The sequence below is a fragment of the Passer domesticus genome, chromosome 10 (assembly GCF_036417665.1).
Source record: "Passer domesticus isolate bPasDom1 chromosome 10, bPasDom1.hap1, whole genome shotgun sequence".
Lineage (NCBI taxonomy): Eukaryota > Metazoa > Chordata > Aves > Passeriformes > Passeridae > Passer > Passer domesticus.
In genome coordinates this window covers 10,641,715-10,651,576 of record NC_087483.1, presented here as the reverse complement: position 1 = coordinate 10,651,576, position 9,862 = coordinate 10,641,715, and the positions used below count along the sequence as shown (strand labels likewise).

General features: G+C 52.2%; 1 protein-coding gene across 2 annotated transcripts; it reads right to left on the bottom strand.

Annotated features, from left to right (window-relative positions):
- Positions 1–168: 168 nt before the first annotated feature.
- KMO (kynurenine 3-monooxygenase) lies at positions 169–9,668 on the bottom strand. Of its 2 annotated transcripts, XM_064433760.1 has the most exons (15): positions 9,222–9,668; positions 8,071–8,140; positions 6,891–6,988; positions 6,015–6,104; positions 5,807–5,855; positions 5,152–5,239; positions 4,164–4,329; positions 3,587–3,658; positions 2,319–2,440; positions 1,694–1,841; positions 1,225–1,282; positions 1,039–1,121; positions 683–784; positions 538–597; positions 169–372 (listed from the first exon to the last, which is right to left on the bottom strand). In XM_064433760.1, exons 1-15 carry the CDS (start codon positions 9,273–9,275, stop codon positions 205–207), a joined length of 1,428 nt encoding a protein of 475 aa, XP_064289830.1. In that variant the 5' UTR covers positions 9,276–9,668; the 3' UTR covers positions 169–204. The 2 variants fall into 2 exon arrangements, with proteins under 2 accessions (XP_064289830.1, XP_064289831.1); XM_064433761.1 differs by lacking the exon at positions 6,891–6,988 and having other exon boundaries at positions 9,222–9,290.
- Between the last annotated feature and the right edge of the window lie 194 nt (positions 9,669–9,862).

The following is a 9,862-nucleotide window of genomic DNA, read 5'->3' as shown; positions in this document are numbered from 1 at the left end:
TAAGGTTACACACCTGAGTCCCTGGAGGCGCTTTCTGGGCACTGTGCCTGATGGGCTCCTCTCAGCTGGGAAAGGGAGAAAGGCCAAACTGCTTCCAAGGGGCTGCAGGAGCTGCCAAACCACATCCCAAGAGAAACAAAATCACCCAGCTGAGCCAACAGTCCGTGCCTTCGTTTTTATTACAGCAACGAGCTCCCCATACATTTAATCCACTCGTGTGCCAAGGGGAAGAGTTCCAATATTCTTCAGATAATGGGGCCAGCCCCACAGGTCTTCCAAGCAGAAGTTCAGGTTCCGTGCCAGGCGCTTTATCAGCAGGTAGGTGCCCCCCAGTCCTGCTGCCCCCACTACGAAGAGCCCTCGATTAATTACCTGCAAGTGCAAAGAGAAACCCCAACATGGTCAGAGGCTACCCTGCAGCACCAAGCAAAGTCATCACACCTGGCAACATCCCACCACCAAAGCTGAGCAGTGCTGGTGTGCAGGACGCTCCCAAGGCTCATGGCATGGGGAGGATGGGCACCACCCCTGACCAACCTTTGTCTGCCATTTCCAGCGTTGAAGGGCCTCATGGTAGCGAATTCTGGTGAAGGTCACCTGGGAGGGGGTTGCAGGAGAGTGTCACCACCCCAAAGGCAGGCAGGAGGAGCTCACAGAAGTGGGGAGTGACACGCTGACTTACCATGGTGTACAGTGGGACAATGGTGGAAGGCATGAGGGCGTGGAGGAAGTTGTCTACGCGCTTGCGGAAGATGAACCACGTTGAATTGACGTGCTCACGCATCTGCAACAGAGCAACGCTCACCCCTGTGCTCTGGGTTCTGTCAGAGCTCCCCTGTGCTTTGCCAGCTCCCCCACTGTCCTGGAGGTGATGCAGGGATCAGTGCCTCCTCAGCCCCAGTGACATTCCCAAGGAGCTCTGAGGCTAAACCTGCCAGGGTGAGAGCCCAGCCAGAGGCCCTGCCTGCTGCACGCATCCTGGGAGCTCTGCTGTGTGCATGGCCCCTGGGACCACAGGTCTGTGTGGGGCTCACCCACCTCTACATAATTGTACATGGCTAAATCCGAGATGGCGTGGTCATCTGGCACCCTCAGCCTGGAGAACTCAGGGAGGCAGGCAGCTGGGAGAGGAAAGAAACATTCACAGGCAGCAGGATATCCAGCTGCTCTCAGGTGAAGAGGGATGTTCCTCTGCTCCTTCACATCCCCAGCCACCTCACTTACCAAGGTCATTGTGGAACTGGTCCATTAATTCGTCAAAGACCAGACAATCTTCAAAGCCCTGGGAGGAATATTAGGGGGTTAATAGGCATAAGGGACCCACACATTCAGGAGAAGTGCTCTCATGGATGCTTGGCTGGTGTAGCTCTTTGGTCCCACTGACCACAGCTTCAGAGCAGGAGTCTTACTCCAGGCCCCTCTGACAGGGGTCTTGAGAGAAATCAAGGGGATTGCCTTTCCCAGCTGCCTGGACCCCCTTCCCATATAGTCCTCTGCTCCATGGGAAGGTGGCATCACCACCCTGTCCCCTGTCCTTCCCATGAGGACATCCTGACGGGAGCTCAACCCGTGCCAATGCAGAGGACATGAGGCTGTGGGACAGGCCAGCCCATGAGCCCGGCAGAGTTAAACACTAAAACCAGGCATTTGTGGGTGAAAGGAGTCCCACCAAGAGGGACAGCTATGAACTTACTGCATTCATGCCCTGTCCGTAGAAGGGCACAACAGCATGAGCAGCATCTCCCATCAGCACGCACCGCGAGGAGAGGTTGTAGGAAGAGCACTTCACAGAGATCATGGCCTGGGCTGGCAGCAAAAAGTAATCGTGCTTCAGCTCTTGCCTTCAGGTGAAACAACAGATTTTGTTGGGTGGGACCACAAGAGAGAAGAGCTCAAGCCACAGCCAAGCTGAGGAAGCCAGGCCACAGACATTGTCAGCTCTGGTATGCAATCCCCCAACCTGTGCACTAGGCTGTTTGTGCTGGGAAAATGTGGAAGTCAACTTCCCCCCTGTGGACTAGACGTTTTGCCTGCAGGTTTTAAGTTCTGCACACAACTTAATTAATATTAAATCAATAACTTGATTATTGACATCTTGGTGCTCTTACTGTGAGCAGTGATAGATATTGGTCAATGTAGGAAGAACATACCAGAGAATATCTGAGCTTCTCAGTTAATATGAAGTCCTGGGATAATTCATTTTAAGAGGAAAGCAAACTGCCTAACACAGCTGAGACTGTTGATATGGTCCAAGAAAAAGCCCATCCCATAACAGACACCTGTGCTGATGAGTGAAAAGGGGAGATGGGAACACTTACTCTCCGATGAGGGGAATGGCATCTGGGAAGTAGGTCTGGAAAAACCCCAGCACTTGCTCGCCTGTTGTGAGCTTCTCAAACTCCTCAAAGGGCATGAAGAGCGTGCAGGTGAAGGACTTGTCCTGCCAGCCAGGAAGGAGGGTCAGTAAGAAACCCAGAGAGTGGAGAGAACACGTAGCACCTGAAACAGCAGCTCAGTGCCCTGCCTGCCACCTGGCAATCACAGTGACCCACTGGCACAGCAAGGGACAGATGTCTAGCCATCCCCTGTCTGACGGTGAGCAGGCACAGGGGAGGCAGAAGCAGTGTGTGACTGGGCCTGGCACAGTGTCCTGGTGCTCCTGGTATGGAGTTTACAGCATCCAGCTGCAGAGTGCTGGTTTGTGGGCTCTGCTTGGGCTCAGGTGTGTGGGCAGAGAGAGGTGCCACCGGTACCTGCTCAGCACTGCGAGGTAGGGCTGGCTCTGAGCACCCTGTCCTGCACGCCCTTAGGCTGTGGTCAGCCTGGCACAGGCTGGGTGTCCCTCCTGGCTCTTCTCTGGACATGTGCCAGGGTGACCAAGAAGGCCAATGGCACCTGGCTTGTATGGAAAACTGTGGCCAGCAGGAGCAGGGAAGTGATTCTTGCCCTGTACTCAGCACTGGGGAGGCCACACCTCGAGTGCTGTGTCCAGTTCTGGGCCCCTCAGTTTAGGAAGGACATTGAGGTGCTTTAGCATGTCCAGAGAAGGACAACAGAGCTGGTGAAGGATCTGGAGCACAAATCCTATGAGGAGCAGCTGAGGGAGCTGGGGGTACTTAGCCTGGAGAAAAGGAGGCTCAGTGGAGACCTCATCACTCTCTACAACACCCAGACAGGGGGATGTAGCCAGGCAGGTCTCAGGCTCTGCTCCCAGGTAACAAGGGACAAGATGAGAGGACACAGTGTTAAACTGCACAAGGGGATGTTTAGACTGGGCATTAGGAAGAATTTCTTCACAGAAAGGGTGATCAGACATTGGAATGGGCTACCCAGGGAGCTGGTGGAGTCACCATCCCTGCAGGTTTTTAAGGAAAGACTGGATGTGGCACTCAGTGCCATGGTCTGGCTGACGACATGGTATTGTGTCATGGTTGGACTCTATGACCTCAGAGGTCTTTTCCAATCTAATTGATCCTGTATTTTGGTTATCCAGTGGCTCCTGACCCTCCCAGTCCCTGCCACCACAGCCGTTCATCCCCACCAGCCCCATCCTGTGCCCCAGGAGAACATGGCACTGGGTTGTCACCATGTTGGGCAGTGCAATCATCATGAAGGTGTTCCTCGGCCAGATGTGGAGGTAGTTTGGTTCCATGGCAAACTGAAAGAGAAAGAAAATTGCCTTGTATCCTTGACCTGCCCTGCTCAGCTTCCCCAGCCCAGGCTCTGGCTCCCCTATACACCAGCACAACAGTTCCCATGGGAAGACACAAAAACTACAGGGCCCCTTTCTGGTCCCTGATGCTTCAGGGAGACACGGAGCAAGGGAAAGAGGAAAGGGTGAGAAATAGGGCAAAAATCTGATGCTTTGCAATTGCTGGTGTCCTCACAGACATGCTCCCATACCTCCAGGACCTCTCAGAGCCAGAGTTAATCCCACCACTCCAAGACAGGCTCTCTAGGATTTTTGCATGCAGGTACCAACATTGGCCCCACGTTTGGAAGAGGAAGAGATCCATGCCTTATCTTAGGAAAGGTTTAATCCCCTGCCTGAACCCCAGGTGAGAAATCAATTCTCCAAAGCTGTTGCAGCAGAGCCACAGTGAGAAGGGGTGGGATATCCAGCCTGTGAAGGTTGTAGCAGCCCTTGGGACAGGCACACTCACATCTCCATCCTTGGGAGGGATGGTCAGCTCCATGTAGCCATGAGGAATGTACTCGTGGCTGTAGTTGAAGCGTGTTTGCCTCATGAACTGCTTCCTGACTGTTGAGAAGGCTCCGTCACACCCCACGATGAGATCGTAGGTCACTTCCAAGGTCTGCTGGTCAGATCTGAAAGCAGGACAGTACCTTGGATCAATCTGCTCTCTAAGGCCCCTTCCCACCCTAACCATTCCATGATTCCGTGGTTAATCCTCCTGTAAATCCAGGCCAGCTCAGCACCACTGTGCCCAGAGGATCTGCCTTTTGCAAAATGTGATAATAATAATCTTCTAGGGTGGGGGAAGATCAGCTCACTACCTGGGAAGCACAGCATTAGGATGAATAATTATCCCGTAGTTTATCAAAAGCACAACTCTGCCAGGTCTACTCAGCAATGCAGCAGGCACTTTTGGGATAACACTGCTGTTTTGCAGAGCCTGCAGCACCCACCAGGAGGATGGGGGGCAGGACCAGAGCTTGTGTGAAAGACTGTGAAACAAGGTCATGGAACCTCAGAATGGTTTGGGTTTGAAGTGACTCTAAAGCTCAGCCCATTCCACCCCCTGCATGGGCAAAGACAACACCAGGGTGCTCAGAGCTTCATCCAGCCTGGCCTGGCACACTCCCAGGGATGGGGCATCAGCAGTTATCCACCCTCCCTGGTGAGCAATCTGTCCCTGAACCCAGTGCCATGGATACTGGTAGTTTATCCCCTGCACAGGTCAGGAAGTGTGTGCCTGCTGCCAGCCTGGGGGCTTAGGGAGTTGCTTAAACCTTTCTCAGTCTCCCCATGAGTGCTGCCTTGATGCCTCTCCTTTCCAAAGCTGGAACAAGGTTTTGCCTGCACAGTAGTTTCAAAACTGAGATTGCTCAATTGTTTGAGGTTTTATGAATGATTAAGCAGAAACTAACTGACCACAGTGCTTAATCTCATGCTTGTCCAGGGATTACCTTTTTATGGATAATGTCCCCAGCTCTGCATTGCACCCGAGGAGCTTGTGTCCAAAGAACAGCTTAGTGTTGGAGTACTTCTCAGCAGCTGTGAAAAAAAAAAGACAACTAAATGTAGAGGGGTCTACTGTGACTGCAAAAAATATTTCCAAGAGATCCCTAAATTATAGGGATTTTTGCCATTACAGCAAATAATTTGCTGTGTTGCATGAGGGCCAGCAGGCAGGGCACACTGGGACTGGTCAGCTATGGTATAAACTAGTTGAAAAATGCAAGGAATCCTGCAGGGATTTTTTTTATTCCCCACAGTGACATGAGTCATTGGCTGCTTTCCACCATCACTCCACTGAAGTTCAGGATGGGATGAGGTGGCTGCAGTCAGCAGGGAATTTGCATTAATTTGGTCTGATTGGCCATAGAGCTCCGATTTCTATTTGTCTCTGTACAGTCAGGGGTTATGGAAAATGCCACAAACCATGACAAGGCTGAGCAGGTGTCTCCTGCTTAGGAGGTTTTCCTCTGCTCTTCCAGGTTTGCACTTTGTGAGATCTGGGTAAGGGAGCTCGGGGCTCAAAGTCTTCTAGTCACAGGGCAAACCCTAAATCCCCAGCTAAAAGTGTGTTGGAAGAATTTGCAAACAGAAGTGACAACCTACCTGTCAGCAGCTCTTTGTTTAAGTTTGCTCTGTCCACAGAGAGAATGTACTGCAAGGCAAACAAACAGAAAGCTTTGCTGAAGGACACACAGACAGGAAACACCCCCCTTCCCTCATTCTCCCACATCCATGAGCCCCACACTGTCCAGGACACAGAGACACAAATGCTGACAAAGGCCCCTTGTGCTCTGCAAAGCACCTCCAGTACCTGGTCCTTCTTCCCATAAGGGATGGAGTATTTTTTCCCTGAAGGTGTGTGTATCCTCCTTGCCCACATGGGAATGCCCTTGGCCACAATCTGAAAGAGAAGGGAACACAACCCACACTTCTGGCCAAAACTGTGGGTTTTTAGTACGAGTTACCAAGCATCATCCCCTCCCCCAAGCACTGCACTCAAGGGAGAATGGGGGGGCTCTTTCCTCACACATTTCCAAATCTCCAGGGAGAACTTGCACAGGGCTGTCATGTCAATTTAATACAGTTTAGTGAGATTACTTACAAGCTCATGCTCATAGAAATCAGAGGGAAATTGTTTTTGGATAGAAGGGACGTGAAAAATCCCAGAGTGCTGGACAGGGCAGGGGATGAAAGCCAAATTACACCCTGGGACTGGGATGTGTGTTGTCAAAGCTGGGCTCCTCTGCAGGGATCCAGGGAGCAGGAGATCCCACCACTGCCAGCAGCTGGATGTTAAATGGTAGCCAGTGCCCTGCAGAAGAATGCTGGGCTCCCAGCCAGGCGTGCTGGGCAGACAGCAGTGTGGATGGATTTCAGGGGTCAGCCCAAAGATCAAGGTTTTCTGGGAAAATACAAACCCGGACATGTCAGTGGGGAAAACAGCTGCCTTTATTGCATCCTGCTGCATTGCATCAGCTCTTTTGGGAGTCCAGCTACTCCTGCCCTGCTTGCCCTCTGCTCCAGGAGGCAGGGGAGGTAAACACTGGAAGGTGCTTGGTGTCCCAGGGAAGGAGCAGAGCCCAGCTGCCTGGCAGAGTGCAGTGAAGCAGGGGACAGCCAGACTGCAGGCAAGCAGTGGAAGAGGTCTGGCTGGGACAAGAAAGGGCACGGAGGTGTGCCAGGGTACCTGCTCCTCCATGCCCACAGCTCGCAGGGCTTGGCGTCCCCGGTGAGACAGGGCCAGGTTGATGCTCCTGCCACGGGCAAAGCTGGCCACTCGGATATCTGCATGGGAGAGCAGCGGGCCATGGAGGCAATCACAGCTCAGCCTGGTGAGGGGAACACCTCCCAGCCCCCTGCAGAACAGCCTGGACCCTCCGTGCCACCTCTAGCCTGGGAGAAGCAGCTGCAGCCAAGCCAGGAAAGGGAGTGCTGGATTCTGACAGCACCCCACGTGCCAGAGGGTGCATTAACAGGAGGAGCCATTTCCCCTCTAAATGGGAATGAGCAGTGAATGCCTGCCAGGCTCTGCTGAGGCCCACAGAGTGATGCTTTTTGGGACATTGGCAGGTCACCTCCTTCATGGCTGATCAGATGGAAATGTCTGGGCACTGGCCTGTTCCTGCTCCAAGCTGCCTCATTTAAACTCCCTGGGCTGTCTGGCCAGTGCATGGGGCAGAGCCTCCTCATCCCAACACGTGCACCACTGTAGGCAATGGGCCAAAACCAGCAGGATCCATCCAACTCAGAAGGCAGGTAAGAGCAATCAGAGGCTTTTTGAAGCTGTGGAACTTGTGGCAGTGTTGAGCTGTGCAGCAGAACTGCCTGTTCTGATGTCTGTCAGGGCAGGAATTGTCACCACAGAGTGCCAGGTGTGGCTCCTCCCTCCCTTCACTGCACACTTGAGCCCTTTCCATGGTACCATTCCCACCTGCCACAGGGCTTGCCACCTCTGCCCAGGTCTTTTTTGTCTGCCAGCTGACAGATACTGAAGATGAACAATTTATCTGCCTTTGAGCTAGTGGCTTGGCTCTAAATCTTAATTTCTCTTTTGTTGGCGCCTTGTGGACCTGGAAGCTCCATCTCTTCTTCTGACCCAGCACTGTACTGTAATGATTTCTGCAGAGACCAGGCTTCAGAGGTGGGGATTTGAACCAGTATTTAAGCCAAGAATATAAAAAGGGCATCATTTTAGCAGCTAAAGAGTGGGCTCCCTCCACACGAGATGAACTGCAAATAAATGCTCCTTCCCACCACAGGAGCTAAAGGGGAGAGAGAAAAGAATATCCCCAAACTGCCACCCTCAGCTCTCATTATTTTCTTACAGTTTCAGTGAGCTCACACAGTAATGATCAGGCTGCCCTTACCTTCTCTGGCTTCGTAAACGTCAACATGGAAACCTCGTCTAGCAAAGAAACAGGCATTTAATGCACCCACCTGCAAGACAAAGATCAGGAAGGGTGGATGAAGCATCTCAGAGGTCACTGCTGAGATGCATCAAAGGAAAGAAGTGATCAGGGGATGCAGCTCAGCATAAACAGGGAGGTGCTTTGACCAAGAACCTCAGAAGATTTTTTACTGAAGAGCAGTCCTGTGTGTTTGCAGAGTCTCCAAGACAAAAGCCACCAATCAAAACTCTTTTTATGAAGTCCTACCAAGCTCAGGCTTGTTTACACACAGCAACTGAATGCAGCAGAGCTCATCTCTTCAGCCAGAGACAGCAGGAGCTGGTGTAGGCAAGCTCCAGCTCTGCTCTGGACTGTGTTTACCTTCCTCACTAGTATTCAGGGCATAGCAGCATTCCCTTGGGAACATAGTGAGGGAGAACACTACAAATGTGTCATGTTTGTAATTTAAATAATTTTTTAAAAATTTAATTTCCATTATAGATTGTTGTCAGAACTACAGACTCTTCTGTCATCACTCTTTTCCAAGGAGATAATGTCCAAAAAGTCAAGAGAGAGATGTAGGTGAATCAGAGACTCATGGAAGGGTTTGGGTTGGAAAGAATGCTAAAGACCATCTTGTTACAAACCCCTGCCATGGGCAGGGACACCTTCCACTAGACCAGGTTACTCAGAGCCCCATCCTGCCTGGCCTTTAGTGTCACATCTCCCTGCAAGTAGCAGTGGATGAAAGCCATCCCCAAACAAAAGCGGGCAGAGGAAGGCATTTCCTCTCAGCCTGGCATTTACTGGTTACAGTTCTTGCAAAGCATTTCACATTAGAGCTTTGCTTACAGCCAAAATCAGCCAAGAGACAGGGGAACCTGGCAGCCCAAACAAGGACTGGTGTTTAGTGTGCCTGGGCACCACTGCTCACCCACCCCCAAACCCCTTCACCCAAGAAAAGAGCAGGAGCCTCCCACAGCAGGAGCTCAATCACCCCCTTCGCAGCACCCCGTCACCTGACAGAGGGATGACTTTAGCAAAAACATTCACCCCCACATTCAAGCAGTGTTTTTACAGCCCCAGCTCCCCAGCAAACAATCAAGCAGCAGCTAAATGGCATTTCCTACCAGACCACCACCGACAATAGCAACTCTTTTCCCTCGCGGGTCGCAGGGCTCCATGCTGGGTCAGCCCCTGGGTCTCAGATCCCTGCTCTGTCTCTGATCCCTCTGCTTCTCTGCCCTTGCCAGTGGAGAGGAAAAGGGCAGGAATGTGGGTGGCTGAGTCATGCCTGGTTCTTCTCCCCCGAGCCACATTAAAGTTTAACTCCCAGCCCGGAGACCGTCAGGGAGTCAGCCTGGCTGAGCCTGAGGTGTTGAGGTGGCAGCGTGGTGTTATTCAGCCAGGCTCCTCTGGAAATTGTAGAGCAATCCTGCAGTCTCCAAGGAATGCACACAGAGCAGGAGGAGAACTTGCACTGGCCAGGCTTTTGCCGGTGCTTCACTGGGATGCAACTGCAGAGGCAGTGGTGGGACAGTGTGGAGTGACTTCTGGAACCTCTCCTGAGGGTGAGTTGTGAGCTACACTACTTACCAGGAGCATCACCCCATCTTTGAGGGCATCCTGCATCCAAGGAAGCTGTGTGTGTGTGGTGGAGGGTTTTGGGGTGTGATGCTTAGGAGAGGGTCCATTTCCAGTACTTAGACAAGGCTGTGAGGAGACATCTCTGCAGGCATTATTTCACATGCCCATCCTTGGGAGGAAATGC

Excerpts from the sequence above, each read along its gene's own strand:
- KMO (XM_064433760.1), bottom strand. The coding sequence starts at position 9,275 with ATGGAGCCCTGCGACCCGCGAGGGAAAAGAGTTGCTATTGTCGGTGGT. Across the intron at positions 4,330-5,151 it reads GGGACATTATCCATAAAAAG|ATCTGACCAGCAGACCTTGG; the intron begins GTAATCCCTGGA and ends TCCTGCTTTCAG. Across the intron at positions 2,441-3,586 it reads TGATTGCACTGCCCAACATG|GACAAGTCCTTCACCTGCAC; the intron begins GTGACAACCCAG and ends CCTGGCTGGCAG.